At 58.7% G+C, this 19604-nt stretch overlaps 2 protein-coding genes across 4 annotated transcripts in view; one reads left to right on the top strand and one right to left on the bottom strand.

The window, feature by feature from the left end:
- Pacsin1 (protein kinase C and casein kinase substrate in neurons 1) overlaps positions 1 to 7914 on the top strand; it is a 49615-nt gene extending 41701 nt beyond the window's left edge. For both annotated transcript variants that reach the window (XM_076857710.1, XM_076857711.1), the window contains exons 3-10: positions 578 to 734; positions 1964 to 2199; positions 2613 to 2768; positions 2878 to 3053; positions 3353 to 3473; positions 3560 to 3687; positions 4589 to 4776; positions 5198 to 7914. In XM_076857710.1, the coding sequence (XP_076713825.1) occupies positions 578 to 734; positions 1964 to 2199; positions 2613 to 2768; positions 2878 to 3053; positions 3353 to 3473; positions 3560 to 3687; positions 4589 to 4776; positions 5198 to 5307 (1272 nt within the window). In that variant the 3' untranslated portion in view covers positions 5308 to 7914. The remainder of the gene's footprint in view (positions 1 to 577; positions 735 to 1963; positions 2200 to 2612; positions 2769 to 2877; positions 3054 to 3352; positions 3474 to 3559; positions 3688 to 4588; positions 4777 to 5197) is intronic.
- Positions 7915 to 11760: 3846 nt separating this feature from the next.
- On the bottom strand, positions 11761 to 18851 carry Spdef (SAM pointed domain containing ETS transcription factor). Of its 2 annotated transcripts, XM_076857708.1 has the most exons (5): positions 18449 to 18851; positions 16165 to 16362; positions 14310 to 14357; positions 14055 to 14201; positions 11761 to 11939 (listed from the first exon to the last, which is right to left on the bottom strand). In XM_076857708.1, exons 1-5 carry the CDS (start codon positions 18849 to 18851, stop codon positions 11761 to 11763), a joined length of 975 nt encoding a protein of 324 aa, XP_076713823.1. The 2 variants fall into 2 exon arrangements, with proteins under 2 accessions (XP_076713823.1, XP_076713824.1); XM_076857709.1 differs by lacking the exon at positions 14310 to 14357.
- Positions 18852 to 19604: the final 753 nt, after the last annotated feature.

Genomic DNA, 19604 nt, shown 5'->3' with positions numbered 1-19604 from the left:
TGCTGCTCATGGACCCCAGAGCCCCTCTGCCCTCTGGCACTACCTCCAGGGACCCTGTGACCTTTCACAGTGTGGAAACAGGCTCCTCCTGACTCTCTGCTCTGGGGGCGCCAGGTTTCGGGAGCTTCCAGAAGTACGTGATACTTGGGGGGAAAAAACTGCTTTTGGCTCCTGAAACGCAAAACGAAATCTGCCAGACCTAAATTAATAAGTGTTTAATGAGATGTCTACAAAACATAATATTGTGTCAAGAAGCTGCAGCTCAACTCAATGCTCATATGACTCTGTATAAATATAATAGATTCAGCTCCGCAAGAGCAAAATGAATAATTCATTCTAGCCCAAGTCCAAATTATAAAATTCCTTCCGCATTCGTGACAGTGAGATTATGCTTGAAGTGGGATGCGGGTGCGCAGGGTTGGCGGGGTGTGATGCGGGTGTTGGGACCCCCGCAAGTTAGAGAGTCCGGAGCCGCGGGCTCGAGCTTGCTGGAGGCTGGGGCGAGGCGGGCGCCCCCTGCAGGGCAGGGCCGAGGTGGCAGGAGCGGCGGGAGTCACGCGCGCTGCTTGACCGCCAGGTGGGGAACTACAAGCGGACCGTGAAGCGCATCGACGACGGCCACCGTCTGTGCAACGACCTGATGAACTGCGTGCAGGAGCGCGCCAAGATCGAGAAGGCATACGCGCAGCAGCTCACCGACTGGGCCAAACGCTGGCGCCAGCTCATCGAGAAAGGTGCCTCTAGGACCGTCCCCAGCGCAGTTCCTGATCCTGGTCACCGCCCCCGCAAGGGCGGGTCCCTGGAGCAGCCACCTGGAGGCGCCCTGCGTCCTCTAGCCACCAGGGCCTTTTCAGGGCTGTACCCCCCTAGACCAAACCAGGCCTCCCGGTTCAGCTCTTTTTATTTACCTTTTGTATTAAGTTTCTAGAAAAGTTGCAAACCATAGTTCAGAGAAATCCTAGGCACCCTTCGTATAGTCACCACCTCTCTCTGCCGATCTGTTGGTTTGTATTTCTTTTTTTTTTTTAATTAATATTTATTCTTTTTTAGTTGTAGTTGGGCCCAATACATTTATTTCATTCATGTATTTTTTATGTGGTGCTGAGGATCGAACCCAGGGCCTGGAGCATGCTAGGCGAGTGCTCTACCGCTGAGCTACAATCCCAGTCCCTGCATATTTTTTTCTGAACCATTTGAGAGGAAGTTGGAGCCATCATCTCCCCTAAATTCTGCATGTAGGGCCTAAGAACAAGAATATTCTTGTTCGTCCAGTTACCAAATATGGGACATTTAATGGCCCCTAAGTAAATTTGACTATAGCAATGGTACAGGCTGGTGCACAGTGGAAGCCACAATCACGCATTGTATCTAGTTGTCAAGTCTCTAGAGTCTAGATTCCCATCACCCAGAACAGTTTCAAGTTGAGGTTTACACACATTTGTTAGTATTTTTCTCTCCCACTAGATTCTCAACTCCTGAGGGCAGGACTGAGCCTGTACCCGCTAGTACAGTGCCTGGCTGGTGCCAGTATGCAGGCAACAAAGGTGAATGCCCGGTCCCCGTGACTTCCTGGCATTGTCACAGTGGGTTCTTGATTTTCCCATTCAGCAACTCTCTAGAGCACCTGCTGTGCGTCTGGCACTGTGTGGGGCTTTTGGACACTTGGGGAGCCTTGGCCGCCCTGTGGGGCTCATGTGCTGATGCAGGAGACACTGAGTGGGTACAGGGCAGACGCTGCCCAAGGAACCAGTGGGGGCTACAGAAGGATGTGAAGGCCGAGAATCAAAGATGGCGTCCTGGAGGTGGTGGCTGTGTTGGGGCCCTGGAAGGTGGATAGAATGTAGGGAGAGCAGAGGGGGGCGATTCCATAGCCACAGGAAGGAAGTGAAAAGCCTAGACAAAGGTTTGAGGGGGCCACCAGGGAAAGGGTGATGGGTGCTCATTGCCCACGGCCATTCCCTAGGCCCACAGTATGGCAGCCTGGAGCGGGCCTGGGGTGCCATAATGACAGAGGCGGACAAGGTGAGCGAACTGCACCAGGAGGTGAAGAACAGCCTGCTGAACGAGGACCTGGAGAAGGTCAAGAACTGGCAGAAGGACGCCTATCACAAGCAGATCATGGGCGGCTTCAAGGAGACCAAGGAGGCTGAAGATGGCTTCCGCAAGGCCCAGAAGCCCTGGGCCAAGAAGATGAAGGAGGTGCCCACTTGGGGTGGGGGTGGGCAGCATGGTCAGGGCTGCTGGTCACAGGGAGGGTGTCTGTGCAGGGGGCAGGCAGTGCACTGCCCTTAGGGACTGTGCACAGGGCTGAAGCACCCATGTCCAGGAAGAACAGATGGGTGGCCAGTGCCCAATGGGTAGAAAGACCCATGGAGAAGGGGACTGTCCTCAGGCAGGGGTAGGAGGGTGCATTGCCCCCTGGATCCACAGATCCAGGACGTGCTGTGCATTACCAGGAGGGTGCCTGCAGGGACACACTGTTCCTGAATGCCTGGAGCCAGGGCTGTGTGCTCCCAGCTCCCCGGGAGTGGGCAGTGGGCGGAGCTGATAGTCTACCATATTTGCTCCTGCTGACCTGTGGGAGCCCTGTTCCCTGCCTTCCCTGCCCACAGCTGGAGGCGGCCAAGAAGGCTTACCATTTGGCCTGCAAAGAGGAGAAGCTGGCCATGACCCGGGAGATGAACAGCAAGACAGAGCAGTCGGTCACACCTGAGCAGCAAAAGAAGCTGCAGGACAAAGTGGACAAGTGCAAGCAGGACGTGCAGAAGGTGCCGCTGGGCTGGGGGTGGCAGCAGGGACCTGAGGGCCATGAGTGGGTGGTGGCTGGGAGCTGCAGATCTGGCAAGGTCTCACCACCCTCCGTCTGGGTGCCTGCAGACTCAGGAGAAGTATGAGAAGGTGCTGGAAGATGTGGGCAAGACCACGCCCCAGTACATGGAGGGCATGGAGCAGGTATTTGAACAGTGCCAGCAATTTGAGGAAAAGCGACTTGTCTTCCTCAAGGAGGTGCTGCTGGACATCAAACGGCACCTCAACCTGGCTGAGAACAGCAGGTACCTGGGCAGGATGGGCACGCAGGGCACAGCACAGCTGGCATGTGGGTGTTTCAGGCCCAGTGACAGGAAGGGGAGGGCAGAGCTGCAGGGGCCACGGAAGAGATGTGTACTAAGCACCCAAGAAACATACACCTGGGTGGACGGGTGAGTGGCCGAGGTGGAGTGGAGAAGGAGCCCGCTGGAAAGCCTGCTTGATTCCTGACTGGGGGCGTGCAGTGCCCCCGCCCCCTGCATGGAACGAGACAAGGCCATGGTGTACCTGTGCCCTCCACCTCTCCCATCCTCCCTTCGCACAGCTACATCCATGTGTACCGTGAACTGGAGCAGGCCATCCGGGGGGCTGATGCCCAGGAGGACCTCAGATGGTTCCGCAGCACCAGCGGCCCTGGCATGCCCATGAACTGGCCCCAGTTTGAGGTGAGGGTGTGTGGGAATAGGAGCCTGGAAAGACCGAAAGGGGCCTCAGACACAACCCCTGAGCCTAACTGTCTCCTGCCCCCCAGGAGTGGAACCCAGACCTTCCCCACACCACTGCCAAGAAGGAGAAGCAGCCCAAGAAGGCAGACGGAGTGGCACTGAGCAATGCCACGGGGGCAGTGGAGTCCACCTCCCAGGCTGGGGACCGTGGCAGGTGAGTGTCTCCCATGGAGCTCCTGAGGAGACAAGGAATGGTCTAGATCACAGCAAGCACGTCTCCTTTAAAGAGAAGACGCAAGCCGGGCACGGTGGCACACACCTGTCATCCAAGACACTTGGATGGCTGAAGCAGGAGAATTGTAAATTTGAGGCCAGCCTTTCCTCCAAAAACAAAAGGCTGGGGCTGGAGTTGTGGCTCAGCGATGGAACGCTTGCCTCACACATGTGTGGCCCTGGGTTCAACCCTCAGCACCACATTAAAAAAATAAATAAATAAAGGTATTGTTCCAACTACAACATCTATATATTAAAGGCTGGGGATGTATCTCAGGGGTTACACCCTGGGTTCAATTCCCAGTACCAAAAATAAATTAACAAAATGTGTAAGTATTGATCCTAGATATCTGCTGGGTGTCAGTGGCCACTCCTCTAAGCATTTTCCTTATGTTAATTCATTCAAGCCTTCTACCACTTTGGGAAGTGTGTAAATATTCCCATTTGACAGGTGGAGAAACAGGAACCCAGAGAATTTAGGTGACTTACCCAAGGTCACACAGCTAGTTAGTAAACCTCGAAGCCAGAAACTGATGCCAGGAGATTTGGCTTCAGCATCCTGGCTCTTGAAACATTAGGAGGTGTTGTTCCTTTCAGATGAAGGGTCAGCCATTTTTCAGCACACCCTCCCTCTCAAGAGCTGAAATTATAATGCAGATGGCCCTGCCTCAGTTCGCTTTTGAGCGGTCCTGAGAGTCACTGGCTCCAGACCCCTTCCCATGCGGCCGATCCCCGCTCCAGGCTTGGTGGACTGTGGTGCTCCAGCTCTGGTTAGGAGGAGGGGGCTAACACTAAGGACGCAGCTGGGGCCACTCTTGAGGGGTCCTCCGTCTGCATTTCAGCGTTAGCAGCTACGACAGAGGGCAGCCCTACGCCGCCGAGTGGTCGGACGACGAGAGCGGGAACCCCTTCGGGGGCAATGAGGCCAACGGAGGCGCCAACCCCTTCGAGGATGACACCAAGGGAGTCCGCGTGCGGGCGCTCTACGACTACGACGGCCAGGAGCAGGACGAACTCAGCTTCAAGGCGGGTACGGTGGGCGGGGCGAGCGCGCCTGGGTGGGGGCGGGGCCTGAAGTCGGAGGCGGGGCTTGGGAAGAAGCCTGGGCCTGGATTGGGTGGGGCGAGGGCGGGGCCTGAGACAGGGTTGCCAGGATTTGCGAGAAGTGCGCCGGGGCGGAGCCTGGCGCGGGGGCGGGGTCGAGAGCGGGTTAGGTGGTGGCTGAGGTGGGTCCCGGCCTCCCGCGCCCGGAGCGGCGCGTGGATGTTGGGTGGGGACAGGGGCGGGGTCGTGGCCAGAATCTAAGCCCAGGTAAACAATCGGAGCATTGGAGCAATAGTGGGGTGGAGGCCCTGAAGGGCTCGCCTGGCCGCGAGTGTACTGAGGGAGGCGCGGCCCGTCTCTGAGCTCCTGTCCTTGTCAACAAGCTCCTGTGTGTGTTCCCTTCCCAGGAGACGAGCTCACCAAGCTGGGCGAGGAGGATGAACAGGGCTGGTGCCGCGGGCGTCTGGACAGTGGGCAGCTGGGCCTCTATCCCGCCAACTACGTGGAGGCCATCTAGCTGCCCTGCTGGCTCCTCTCCCCTTCACTCCGCACCCACCGCCTCCCCCTCCTTCCCACTCTCGTCTCCTCCCCCTCGCCATAGAGTTCCAGACATATTTTCCGATCAAGCTTTTATTTTTTTAAAAGTCTAAACAGAACAAAACAAAAAAATACAAAGAGACAGAGCATTTGCAGGGCCACCTGGAGGCCAGGATGGTGGGGCTTGGGACAGGATGGCCCCAGGGTGGGTGAGGGTCTTAGGACTTAGCCCAGCATCACAACATCTGCTCTTCAGAGTCCACCAAAGAGTCTCCTGAGCCCTGAGGGACATCTTCTGGACCCTTTTACCCTCCTCACCCCACCCTACCTGACCCCAGACTGCCAGTACTATCCTTGTTCTCTGAGCCTGGCTTCCTGACCTCTTCTTCCTCCTCACCCCCTTCCACCTCTATCCCACTCTCAAAGGCCTCCCCTCAAGACCCCAAGAAGGGAGGCCTCCCAATCTTTAGTCTTCCACTGTGCCCCAGGAGTGCCCTCCTCCTCCTTGCCCCATCCCTTGGGATCAGTGGGACTAACAGGAGAAATGGTCACCCTCCTTCCCCATAGAGGTTTCCAGGGATCCCCAGACTCCCCCAGACATGAAGAGGGGTGAGCTGGAGGAAGTGACATTGTCTCTGGAGAACAGGAAGGTGAGTGAAGGGAGAGTGGGCCCTCAACCCGGCCCATGCCAGCCCTCCTAACACTTGGCCCATCTGGAGGACCAAGACCCTGTCTGGGCCCTTCTTTCTGGCTATCAGCACTGTAGGCACTCACCCTTCCTCAGAGCCACACCCCTTGATAGCTTGCAAAGACCCTGCCCCCTCCCACAAGTCCTTTGGCACAGGGCAGAGGCCCCCCAATCCAGGGCAAAGCCAGCAACAGTAGCAGCCTCCTCCCATTTCCTGGGGAGAAGGGCATCTTGCGTGCCCCTACACTCTCCCTCCGTGTTCATCAAAACTATAGGGTCAGTGGGCTCATCTTGGGCCCCCGTAAAACCAAGGCTGGTGCCTGCAAGGCTCCTGGCGTAACCACCCCTCTCTCCCCTCTCCTGTCCTGCCTGGGGAGACACACTGGGGGCCCATGGGAGCTTCCAGCCTGAGACTCACAGGAGAAAGCCTACAGCTGAGCTTGGCAGGAAGGAGGCACCCCGGCCCTCAGGAGCAGGATGGTCTCCAGTCTTTTTCCTCCTTGTCCTCCCTGCTCCCTGAACTCCCCCTGCTGGCAGCACCCCAACTGTCCAAACACGGGTCCCAATTAAAGGACTCTGGGTGTGGGAGGGGACAAAGGGTCCTTCTGTTCAGTGAGAGCAGTGGTGCAGAGCGCCAGCCTCTCCCTTGGGGTGGGGGTGTGGGGAGAGCTTGAGAACAAGACCAGGTTGACAAGGCCCCCAAAGGTGGATGAGTAGAAGTCTAGAGGAAAAGTCTCTTGGAAGTCTCTGGGGCGAGGCCCTCAGAAGTCCTGCTGCCCTGGGCAAGGCTTGCTCACAGCTGGTGCCACTTCTAGGCCTCTGGACTGCAGACACCTGTGGTCCTCCCTTTTGCCTCAGGTGGCCTCCGGGGCCTCCAGGTAAAGATGGCATCCTACCCCAGCCCCTCAGACCCCCTCAGTCCTCTTTCTCTCCTGCTGCTTCTCCCAGAAGCCCACTGTTAGGAGGTGGTGGGCCCTGGCATGAGGCTCTGTTCTTCTTCCTGTGGGCACAGAGGATCGTGACAGCTGTGGTGGCCACCTGAGCTAGGGCAAGCCTCCCTCAGGGCCAGGGGCAAAGGCACCCCAGGCAAGGCACCCCCCAGCTGCCAGCACCCCTTCCTTATCACTTCTGGTCTCTGAGTCTCTGCTGCAGCCTGAGATGTGCCCTGGGCCTCAGAGCTGGGGTACAATCCCAGAAGCCCACGGCCCTCCCCGCTCCAGGACCAAGCTGCTGCCGCCCCTGTGGGCAGGAGCGGGCCGGGGGCCTCTGCCCCTCACCACCTACCCTGGCAGGGCGCCGGCACACCTGCACCTTGGGGCCTGGGCTCCCCCTTTCTGTGCCCGTGGCTTCCCAGCACCTGGGGAGGGGCTGCGGCCCTGGCTGGACCCTAGGCTGTCGCCCTCGCACTCCCGCTGCCCCTTCAGGGCAATGACTGGAAACATCCCTTTGGGGCAAACACCTCCACCGCCCCATTTGGGACCACCTTCTCTCAGTCCCCAAGCTCCTCAGGACCCTGGCGCTGGAGGGTCTCCCACCTGGAAGTCCCCCTGAGCCCCTGGGGCCCAGCCCCACCTGTCAGAGCTGGTGTTGGGGTGCCCATGTGCCCACAGCCGCCCCCCACGGCCCCCGCCCACCCTCGATGCTGCACAGGCGCCTGGGGGAGGGGGTGCCCGGTGAGTCATGTGTTTTGTCCCCAGTTAGCACCATTCTACAGCCTGGTTCTGTGAGGGGCCAGGGCTGCCCGCCGCCCGCCACCCACCGTCTGCCACTTAGGCTTCCTGATTCCATTAGTTCAACACTTGTGAAACTCCGAGAAGTGCTGTGGTCTCAGCAATGCACCTGTTTTGTACATGATTGTGTAATTTAAAGGTATATAAATACAAATATATATATATATAAGTTGTGACTGTACGACTGTGGATAAAATCCAGAACTGTGTCAACCTGGCTGGGCGTGCTCGTCTTGAGTTGCGTGCATCTTGGGTCCTGAGGGTTGTGAAGGCTCTTCGTGTTGGATATCTGTCAGGGAGGTGGTCCCCCAGCAGGAGAGGTGCTGTCCTGGCTGACCACCACCAGGCTGGGGGGCTGAGGGCTGGTCCCTCCACCTCCCAGGGTCTCTGATCCTGTCTATTCAGGGAGGTTATGCTGGAGGTTCTTGGGTACTGGTGCCTGGTGACAGGGAAAGTTGGGGCATTTAGGGTCCCAAACTCATGGTCTAAGGGTGAACTTGGCCTCTGAATAGTTTGTTTATTTTTTTTTTATTTTTATTTTTTTAAAGTTTATTTTTTTTTTTTTAAAGAGAGAGAGAGAGAGAGAGAGAGAGAGAGAGTTTTTTAATATTTATTTTTTTAGTTTTTCGGCAGGCACAACATCTTGTTGTTTGTATGTGGTGCTGAGGATCGAACCCGGGCCGCATGCATGGCAGGCGAGCACGCTACCGCTTGAGCCACATCCCCAGCCCTAGTTTGTTTATTTTTAAAGCAGAATTCTGAGAGCCAACAGGGCATGGTGGTGCATACCTGTAATCCCAGCAGCTTGGGAGGCCGAGGCAGGAGGATCGAGAGTTTAGAGCCAGCCTCAGCAACTTAGTGAGGCCCTAAGCAACTCAGTGAGACCCTGTCTCTGAATAAAAATATTTTTTTTGAGAATTTTAATATTTATTTTTTAGTTATTGGCGGACACAACATCTTTGTTTGTATGTGGTGCTGAGGATCGAACCCGGGCTGCACGTATGCCAGGCGAGCACGCTGCCGCTTGAGCCACATCCCCAGTCCTAAAAATATTTTTTAAAGGGCTGGAGATGTGACCCAGCTGTTGAGTGCCCCTGGGTTCAATCCCCAGTACCAAAAACAAAAAGAGAAAAAATATTCTGGAAGTGCAGGCTGGGGCCTGTGGTTCTAGCTGCCCAGGCCCAGGCTCCCTGGCATAACAGCAGGCCCTACCCTGAAGAAGCTTCTCAGAGGCACCCCCAGGCCCTGCCACAGCACTAACTCCAGCCCCAGCCTGAGCTCCCCAACACCAGCTGCACCCCTGGTGGGTGTCTTCGGGGCAGAGCAGGAGTCCGGGCCAGCCCTGTTCTACCACCAGTTCCCTGTGTTCACCCCCGCCCTGGGTCTCAGCTCCCCCATCCAGTGAGGTCTCTGAGGCACCTCTGTCCTGGCAGCTGGGCAGGGGCCCGACACAGCCCCTCACCCCATCATCACCACCACCAGCCTCCTGCCCCGGGGCGTGCTCGGGACCAGGAGAGGTCTGATGGGGGATTGCCCACCTTCCTTACTCCCTAATCTACTTCCATTTGAAGCCTTGGTTTTAGCTGGAGGAACCTCAGAGTAAAGACAAGAAGTCACACTGTCCTGTTTGCGTGGACTGTTCCACTTAGTGATGGGCAGCCCTGGAGGCGCGCGCCTTGAGGAGAGGTCAGGGAGACCCCTGGCTGGGGAGGGTGCTGATGGGCGGCGTGTGGAGGGGGAAGGGGAGCCCGCGTGGCCCCTGTGGCCCCTCACGAGGTGTCACTGCCAAGCGTTCCTGTGCAGGGCTGCCCCTGAGGCCCCCAGGACCCCTCTTTCTGGAGCTGCTCCATCTCCCCACTCCTAGCCCTACCCCCCGACCCCTCCTGCTCCTCGGCCCGTCTGAGCTGAGGCCGCCCAGGCCCTGGCCCAGCGGGGACATCCAAGCAGGTGGCTCCAAGACTCTTTGGGGGTGGGGAGGGCGGGCGGAGACCAAACCAGTTCCGCAGAGCTGAGCCTGGTTCTGGCCAGGGCCCCAGTCTGCCCCCTCCCCCAGGGATGGGTGACAGCCAGGGCCCCGTGAGGCACAGGCCCGGGGCAGGGCCCCTCCTTCTCCAGGACCCATCCCAGCTGGCAGACGCCAGGGTGCTGTTTGCTCATGGCCAAGGTCAACTTCTCCTGAAGACAATGAAGCTGCTGGAGGCAGAAGGCAGGGGACAGGGCAGGACTTGACCCTGGTGGGCTGGTGGCGCTGGTTCCTGCTTGCTTTCTGGAAACCTGGCCTCAGAGGCACAGGCTGTGGACACTGAGGATGCTGAGCAGTCATGCAACAGGAGGACGGAGGGACAGGAAGAGCCCTGTCCTTGGGGAAAGATGGACCAAGGTTCCCTTTCTGGTTCTGCTGCTGCTCAGCTGTGTGATTGCAAGCCCGTGGCTTAACTGCTCTGAGCCTCAGTTGCATCTTCTGCAAAATGGGGGCATGAACTCTGCTTCAAAGCTTTATGGGGACGGTCAATGACATAGAAAGCAGTGGGAACACCTGGCACATGGTAGACGCTTAGACACATAAGCTGGTGAGTCAATGTGGGTGGAGCATAAGGAAGCTAAGGGAAGGGCTGGGGCTGTCCCTTGGTGGTAGAGCACTTGCCTCGCATGTGTGAGGCACTGGGTTCGATCCTCAGCACCACATAGAAAGAAAATAAAGATATTGTGTCCAAGTACAGCACATATATATATATATGAAGAAGCAGCAGCAGCTAAGGGAAGCCGGGTGCAGTGGCACACGCCTATAATCCAGGGGCTCAGGAGGCTGAGGCAGGAGGAACACGAGTTCAAAGCCAGCCTCGGCAAAACAAGGTGCCAAGCAACTCAGCAAGGCCCTGTCTCTAAATAAAACACAAAATGGGGCTGGGGGTGTGGCTCAGTGGTGGAGTGGCCCTGGGTGCAGTCCCCAGGACCAAAAGAGAAGCCAAGGGGGCTGCTTGCTCAGAAGAATGGATGGGGGGCTGGTGCCCCCCAGATAAGCTCAGGTGCCCACACCCCTCCCCGGCAACGGGCGCAGCTCTCACAGATTCTCACTGGGACTCACAGCCCTGCGGATGGTGCTGCTGTGGCCTTCAGGGGACAGAAACTCCTACCATCTTCACAGAGCCAGTGTCCCATAGGGGACTGAAGTGCCCACCCTCTCCCCTGTCCACTACGCTGCAGGTCCAGCGGCCTCAGTTGGCCTAGCATAGATCAGGGCCCTGGGCTCCCTGCCACTGTCACAGGCGGCAGAGGACGCCCCCCCTCTCCACAGGACACAGGCGGAGCCCCCTTGGCCTCGGCCCTGCCTCCTGCCCTCAGCCCATCAGGAGGGAAAGATGAAGTGGCCGGTTCCAGACTCCCCTGGTCCTGGGGACTCACGGTCCATCCCGCACAAGCTTCCATCTGGCAATGCCGGCCCAATGCCACCTCCCCCAGGAAGCCTCCCCCACCACCCCAGGCCCCTGGGACCACAGCCTTTGGACTGCAGATGGCCTCCAGGCTGCGCCATTCACTGCCAGGACACTGGGGACCTGTCGGTTCACTCACGTCTTTATTATCCACTCCTGGGGTCACTCCGACCCCCCAACTCTGGGCGCACCACGGAGGCACGGTGCAGAGGTGCGGCAGGGGATGCGGCAGAGAGAAGCGCAGCCCTGCCCGTGAACTTGGCCAAGTCCTTGCCATTCTGTGGGCTCTGCTCCGCAATTCTGGGGTCAGGGGCTGGGTGGAGGGAGGCTCTCCCTGGGGGGCCTCCCTGACTCCCTCTGTCCTCCAGTGAGGCCCGAGGAGGAAGCACCCCCACCCGGGGTCCAGGAGAGCTCACTGTGGCCCTGGAGCTCGGGCCATCCCCTCCCTGACTCTGGACTCCGGCAGCCAGCAGCACGCTGCCCGCCCGCCCGCCCGTTCTCCCCAGGCTCAGGCTCTGGCCCAGGCAGAGGCCGGCGGGCGAGAGGGCCCTGAGGGTGGTGTCAGGCCTGGGCCCTGGGCAGCCCTCAGATGGGGTGCACAAACTGGTAGACGAGGCGCTGGGAGACGTCGGGCTTGCGGATGATGCCCTTCTTGTAATACTGGCGGATGGAGCGGCTCAGCTTGTCGTAGTTCATGGCCGGCCGGTTCTTGCGGATGCCCCACAGCCGGGCCACCTGGGCAGAGTCCTCGATTTTGAAGATGCCTGGGGGAGCAGAAGGGCCCACGGAGAGTGAGTGGTGAGTGTGGGGACAGCAGCAAAAGACCACATCAACAGGCCAGTCTGCAGACCAAGGGAACGGGGCCGGGCCCCCTTCAGCTCCAGGCCCTGCGGGGGCCAGGCTGCGGGACCGTAACACCCCCGCCCCTGCGTGTGCTGAGGACTAAAGGAGCCTAGGACAGGCGCCACAGGCCCCACGAATGGCCGAGGAGTCTATGCAGGCTCCAGCCTCCCAGTGTGGCCTGGGAAGTTGGTGGGGTCTTTGGGGATCCGCGGGTCTGGCCCTTGTCACCACTGGCCACTCCTGTTGTGGAGATGGCATAGGATCCTGGAAGCCCTGCTGGGCCTCTTTCTGTGTCTGTGACACAGAGATCTCCGGGCCCCTGCCACCCGCCCCCTGGACTGCCTACGCCTGAAACGACCTCTGCCACTCTCTGATGTCCCAGCCACGCAGCCCCTCCACAAGGGTGGCCAGAGAGCAGGTCTGGAGCAGTCCCCAGGCTGGGGCCCTGGCCCTGCTGAGGCTCTTTGCCCCTGTCTATGGGAGGGGGTGGCGGTGGCCACCATGGGGTGGAGTCGTTACAGCGGTGTTTAGAGGGGAGCCTGAGGAAGGGCCCCGCGGGACAAGCATTCCATTGTCACCACCCTCAGTCCTCATCCCCAACCCTCCTGCCCAGGCCCAGGCCAGCACAACCTCTCCAGGGAGTGTCCCCGGGGCTGGTCCCTGGTCTCCAGGGCACGAGGCCAGCACACCCTGCGCAGGAGCACTGCCCCCACCACGGCTCCTCCCTCTGCCCTCCTCTGAAGTCTTCCTGGACCGACACAGCCCATCCCCTCCTTCTTAATACAGTCCCCAAAAGGTCCCCACAAAGCCCATTTCACTGCTATTTTTCATACAAGACTGTGGGTCCCTTGAGGACAGAGTGTGGCTGTGCCCGCCCCAAACCCTCAGGACACTGTGATTCTCTGTAAGTGACCTAGCTCAGGCACAGTCAGGCTAGGGCTCCGTGAGGCCCAGCCTCCCACAGGCAGGCTCCTTGTTTCTGAGTCTTCTCCCACTCGCCATCTAGCCCTGCGCTGTCAATAGGTGGCCACCAGGCACTGGTGGCTGTTGAGCACTTGAAATGTGGCTGTCCACATTGAGATGTGCCCAGAGTGTGAAAGACACACTCGGTTTCTAAGACGTGGTCCAATGCCCCAGTAATTGCTTGTCTGTTACCCGATGAAATCACAGTAATTTACACCAGCAGGTTAAATACAGGCCGAGCATCCTGTGAAATTCTTGGGATGGGAACTGTTCCAGATTTTGGAGTTCTTAGGGTTTTAGAATATTGGCGTACGCTTTACCCACTGGACATCTCTCATCTGAAAACCCCAAATCTGCCCCCCTCCTCCCCTCTTGGGGCCTCTCCTGGGTCACCAACTCCTCTCCTTGTCCCACAGCGGCCTGGAGGGAGCAGATTTCAGATTTTTGAATTCGGGATGCACAACCTATATTATTAAAATCAAATCTGTTTTTATTTTCTTATCTATATATCTCTCTTTTCTTTTTGCAGAGCTAGGGATGGAACCCAGGCCTCAGGCATGCTACATCAGATACATCCCAAGCCCCAAATTTACATCTTTTTAAATATTCCAAAATGCAGCTGCTAGAAAATTTAAGTTACAGCCAGGCATGGTGTCACACGCCTGTAATCCCAGCTGCTCAGAAGCCTGAGGCAGGAAGATCTTGAGTTCAAAACCAGCCTCAGCAACTTAAGTAGGTCCTAAGCAACTCAGTGAGACCCTGTCTCTAAACTATAAGAAAAAGAGCTGGGGACGTGGCTCAGGGGTTAAGTTCCATATGGCATTCACACTGTGTCTGTTCCTGGGCATCTTTAGTCTCCTCAGTGTCACTGTGATGTTTTGAGGACAAAGACTGAGGCTCCTTCTCAGCAAGCACCATGCATTTCTGAGGATCCTAAACAGGACAGAGTCTAACCAGTCTAACCAGGTCACCATGGCAACCAGACCCTCCGGGGCAAGTTTGGTATGGGGTGAACGTGGGGCAGCCCCTCCCCAGGGCAGCCCCTCCCCCCCCCAGGGCGCCCCCTCGCTCACCCTTCTCCTTGTTGAGCCACCGGATGAAGCGACCGTAGCTGTGGGGCTTGAGCAGCAGCTCCTTGAGGAACTGCCACAGGTGGATGGGCTGTCCGGAGCAGGACGAGTCCACCTCGCTGTCGGTCCAGCTCTCCTCGCTGTTGGAGGCTGGTGGCCAGGGAAGGGCGATGAGTGGGCAGCCGCAGCAGCAGCCGTCCGTGCCTCTGCGGCCCCCAACCCGCCCGCGCCCAGGCCTCCCTGCCCTCCCTGGCTCACCGCAGCAGTGAACGGCGCCCGGGGAGGTCCTCTCTTTCATCCAGGCCGCTGTGGGACAAGGAGAGGAGTTGGTGACCCAGGAGAGGCCTCAAGAGTGGGGGAGGGAGGAGTGTGAAATAGGATTATGGGGGGTCCCGGCGGCTCCCTGCCTCCTGCCAACGTGCACAGTCAGGTTGCTTTTCCAGGAGCCGCTGGGTGAAGGCGTAGGGTTTCAGAGCTAAGCCGGAGGTGGAGGCCCTGCCAGTGCTGAGATGCAGAGGCCACGGAGGCCCGCGGACGGCCTCAGTGGAGGGGCGGGCCCCCCTGCGGAGGCCTGGCCTGGAGTGGGTGTGAGGTCTGCACCTTGCTCAGCGCAGGGCATCGTAAACACCAGCTCCTGCCCTCCAGCTGCCAAGTGCACCAAGCAGAGCCGCCCCCAGCTCTCCACCTGGCCCTCTGGTCTCTCCTGGGTGAGGCAGCTGGCTAGTGTCCAGGAGGTCACCACCCACCCACCAGGGGCCTGGGCTGGGCAGGCACGGGTCTCTGATGGAGTCCTGAGCGGGGCCTGTCCCCGTATTCATTGCAGGCCCCTAGGGACGGGTCTGGACTCACTGAGCTAAAACCACATCCTCCAAAGAGCCGATCTGCACAGGACACAGTGGTGTCCAAAGAGATGGGGACAATTTAAACACGCAGGGGTTGACAAATGGACACCAAAGGAACAGGGCAGCTGTGTGTCTGCTGATGGGAAGCAGGTCCGACACACTGGAGCCAAGAAGAGTGTGACCCACAGGGCTCCTTATGGGTTTTTAAAAATATTGTTCTAGTTGTTGGTGGACCTTATTTTACTTATTTATTTATCTGTTTGCTGAGAATTGAACCCAAGGCCTTGCACGTGCTAGGCAAGTGCACTACCCCTGAGCCCCAGCCCCAGCCCCTTGGTTTCGTTTTTGAGAGTTAAAACTACATTCGTACATTTGCTTGAAGAGGCATAGACTTTCTCAGGAAAGATACCCCGGAAACTGGTGACAGTGGCTGCCACCGGGAAGCACTTGGCATTAAGGCCATGGGTGGGGGGGGCCTTACGCTCACCATTTACTATTTCTCACCACGGTCTTGATTTTTTAAAAATATATTTATTTTTTTTTAGTTGTAGTTGGACACAATACTTTTATTTTTAAAATTTTTATGGGGTGCTGAGGATCAAACCCAGGGCTTTGCACATGCTAGTGAGCACTCTACCTCTGAGCCCCAGCCCTTATTTTCTTTTTTTCAATGATGGTGCTTGGGGATTGGAACCAGGGCCTTGTGGACATGCTAGGCCCACGTTCTACTGCTGAGCTACATGCCAGACCTTTTCTCTTTTTTTATTTTGAAAGAAGGTCCCCCTAAGTTACTGAGGCTGGCCTCAAACTTTCGATCCTCCTGCCTCAGCCTCTGGAGTCGCTGGGATCAGAGACGTGTGCTACCCTGCCCCACTTACTGCGATTTTTTTTCTAAATGTGCACATTTGTTACTTCATGACTTCTCTAATGGAAAATAAACAAAATAAACAAACTTTAAAAAGGAAAAAGAAGGATTTCTCGCTATCATCAGTCACCCTCGGCTCTGACACCCCACGCACGTCCCCTGGTCTGACCTTCTACCTTTTCCCTTCCGTGGGCTGCACTTCTCTGCCCTGGACCAGGCTGGGGGTGCTAAGTTGGTGAGATGCCCAGGGCCCAGGGAGGCTGCTGTCCCTGGGTTGAGATTCAGAGAGGGGGTTTGGTTTGGGGCGGTCCCGGTCAAGGGCCATCTCTTGGCATCCTGGCCTCACCCGCCCCCTTGGCACCCCCCCCCCGCTTGGAGTCCCCAGGGGAGCCCCAGGGCCGCGCACCTGATTTCCAGATGTCCAGGTGGGCGTGCAGCACGTCCCCGCCCAGGGGGGAGCGCTGGCGGAACTGCTCCTCCGACAGGGCGCACAGCTCCTTGCCGCCCAGGTCCTGGAAGGCCCTGCCCACGGGGGGCAGGCGGTACTGGTGCTCGGTCCACAGCAGCCACTTCTGCACGTTGCCGGGGCTCCAGCCCACAGGGTCTGCATGGGAAGGCCCCTCAGCTGTGCTTGGGCGCTACCCACGGGTGCCCCACCCACAGCTGATTCACCCGGGAAACTGTGGCCTCGGGCCAGGCGTGCCTTGGATGGGGACAAGCCAGACTCAGACGGGCCTGGGGGGGGCCCTGTGGAAGCAGGCACCCCAGGAAGGAGGGGACAGAGGGGAGGAGCTGGGCCCTGAACCAGCCTGGCCTCTGCCCCGCCTCTCACCCAGGCCTCCGTCTCCCAGATCCCTCGGCCTTCAGAGGACCTTTCAGGGCAGCCCCAGCCCTGGTGGCAATGGTGACAATAAGCCAGAGACACCGGAGCTTCTCCCTGGACACCTCTTGCCTTCCCCAGGAAAATCTAACCAGGAATGCGGGTGACAACCCCAACACCGTCCCCGTCATCTTCCCGAGAAGGACCCTGACCCAACACCTCACACGGGCGGGCTGCATAGTAGCTGCTCAATGCACGTGGCGGGAAGAAAGAAGTGGCCGGGGGCAGGGCGGTGACAGGGCAGCTACAGGACTCGGGCCAGGAGGGGCACACTGGCTAGGTCCCAGTCTCCCGTGGGAAGCTGCCCTGGAGGGAGCCCGGGCTGGGTACAAAGATGGACGCAGCCAAGGGAACACCATGGCCCGAGGCGGTGCCCCAGCAGGTGACCTGCAGGCTAGGCTGCTCCCGCTTCATAAACCCATTTTCCTCCCCAGGTCAAAGCAATCTGTTTCTGTCCCCATTGTTCTGAGAGCGGGTCCCTCCCAGGCCTAGTGTGGGGGAAGAGGCGTCCTGGGAGAGGCTCTGCGGCGGGGCTGGCACAGGTGTAGGATGCGGTAAGACGGGGTGCCCCCGAGTGCAGGCACCACATGGGACGCTGGGGAGCGGGGCTGGGTCAGAGGGGTGTGTAACGACCCCCTTTCCCTTGTGAAAGCTGCAGGGTACATAGGGACGCTCCAACACGAGCCCCCAAACAGAAGTGCCAGGGGGACGATGCACCAGGGACGAGACCCATGGTGACCACCCCAGGCCCAGTGCACACATGCTCGGCCCCTTGTGTCCCCTCCTCCTCAGAGCCTCCTTGCCACCAGACCGGGGACACATTCTATTTGTGACCTGCTTTCCTCTCTGTAACGTCAGTCCATGAACATAGTGACCTCTGTGTTCAGTCACCCCTCGGTTCCCCAGTCCTAGAACAGGGCTGGCCTGGGAAGAAGCTCCTGTGGGTGAATTTGTCCCACAGCTGTTTATTGAGCATCTGTTATGTTCAGGGTGTACCCAGGAACCAGGGCTCTGGAAATGAAGAATCAGAGGAAAATCCCTGCCTTTGTGGAGTGCATCTCATCGTGGGGGACACACAGTCAACAAGATAGGAAAGAAGCAGCATGTCAGACGGTCGGGCCGCCGTGAGAGATCTAAAGAGAACTACGAGAGATCAGGAGAGTCAGAACATGGACAGTAATTTCTTTCTTTCTTTCTTGGTACTGGGGGTTGAACTGAAGGATGCTTTACAACTGAACTACATCCCCGGATTCTCTATCCTTTTTGTTTTTTATTTTTTTAATTTTGAGACAAGGTCTTGCTAAGTTGCTGAGGCTGGCCTTGAATTTGCAATCCTCTTGCCTCAGCCTCCCAAGTTGCTGGAATTGTAGGCGAATGCCACTGCACCTGGCTGTGGGCAACAATTCCAATGGAGGGACCAGAGAAGGCCTCATTGAGAGGGTGTCTGTCATCAGGACCTGAAGGAGCCCAGTAGGTATTTGAGGGAAGAGTATTCTATGCTGAGGGACCAGCAGGTGCAAAGTGGTGAGTGTCATGGGAACAGTGGACAGGCTGGTCTCTGGAGCAGAGTGAATGAGGGGACAGCAGAGATGAATCCCAGAGGAGGTGGCCAGGTGACAGAGCCTGAATCCACTGGGGACACTGGGCAGAAACCCTCCCAGAGGCGGCTTCAGCTGATGTGCCTTGTGGGCTGACTGTGTGAGGAGTGCCAGCGTCCTGGGGCCGCCTGGGGCTGGGGCAGGTGGCCTCATCCCGTCCAGTGGTGCCCCTCCCCAGCCCTGCCCTGCGCTGCCCAGGGAGGCCGGCTCACCTGCGGTGATGCTGAGCAGCCTGCAGGCCGTCTCGATGTCCTTGAGCACCTCGCCCACCACCATGGACTGCACCTGCTCCAGCGAGTGCTCCTCCAGGGCCAGCGCCCCCGGCACCAGGTCCAGGCCGCCCCCCGGCGCCTGGCTGTCGATGACCGGGCACTGCTCAGGCTCCTCGGGCGGCTCCTCGCGAGCGCTGGCCCCGGGTCCTTTGGCGGCCCAGGTCCCGTCCTCGGGGTACAGCATGTCAAAATAGGAGAGGTAGAAGGCGGACAGGCCCTGCTCGGGGGTGGCCGGGCGGCGGGGGCTCCAGGCCCGTCTCTCGGGCGCCGCCCCCTTCTCCAGGCCGTCGGGGGGCAGCAGCAGGCAGCCGGGGGGCGCGGCGCTGGGGCTGGCGCTGCCCATGGCGCCGGGGCTCGGGCGGGCGGCGGCGCCTGCGGAGCGAGAGGCAGAGTCAGCGTGGACCGTCCCGGGGCCGCTAAGCCGGTTAGGGCCGAGGCCGGTGGGCAGTGGGCCCGGCCTGGGGGCTGGGGCTTCTGGGTCACTGGGCAGCGAGGCCAGGGCCGGCGGGAACCTCGGCCAGGTGGGAGGCGCAGGACGGCCGTGGGCAGCGCCTCCCCTGCGGCCAGCTCAGAGCAGCCGGGGGTTCTGACCGGCCAGTCCCCCGAAGGCCGAGGAGCCCCACCGGGCAGATGAGCAAAGGAAGGGCTGGACTGGAGCCCTTGTTGTTCAGCCTGTCCTGCTAATCTAACCTAAATCTTTCCTGCTGTAGCCAAGGTGTTGTGTTTTTTTTTTTTTTTAATCCTGACTTTTAAAATTTTGTTGATTTTTTTTTTTCCATGCTGGGGTTGGACCCATGCCAGGTGGGTGCTCTGCCACCAAGTCCCTCCCCCCACTTCTATGCCGCCCTTGGCAGGGTGTGGAAGGAGGAGATCACCCAAGGCTGCCCGCATCACCAGCCCCGGGAGAGAAGAGAGTCGCTCCCCGGGGTGGAGACAGGAGCCCCCCCCCACACACACGTTGACGTTGGGAGCTGTCCCTTCCCCTTCCCAGGGGCTGTCAGAGTGTGAATGGAGTCACAGGGGGCGGCTCTAAGTCACCACCCCCAGTGTCCTGGTTCCCACCCCTGCCTCCCCCTTCCTTGGAAAGCGCTGCCCA

The sequence above is a fragment of the Callospermophilus lateralis genome, chromosome 6 (genome assembly GCF_048772815.1).
Source record: "Callospermophilus lateralis isolate mCalLat2 chromosome 6, mCalLat2.hap1, whole genome shotgun sequence".
NCBI classification, from domain to species: domain Eukaryota; kingdom Metazoa; phylum Chordata; class Mammalia; order Rodentia; family Sciuridae; genus Callospermophilus; species Callospermophilus lateralis.
The sequence above is the reverse complement of the archived record's forward strand: the minus strand, read 5'-3'. Positions and strand labels throughout refer to the sequence as shown.

Coding starts and splice junctions, on each gene's coding strand:
- Spdef (XM_076857708.1), bottom strand. CDS start 18,851: ATGGGCAGCGCCAGCCCCAGCGCCGCGCCCCCCGGCTGCCTGCTGCTG. Junction 16,363..18,448: donor GCTGCTCAGCATCACCGCAG/GTGAGCCGGCCT, acceptor CTTCCCATGCAG/ACCCTGTGGGCTGGAGCCCC. Junction 14,202..14,309: donor GGGCGCCGTTCACTGCTGCG/GTGAGCCAGGGA, acceptor CCTGGCCACCAG/CCTCCAACAGCGAGGAGAGC.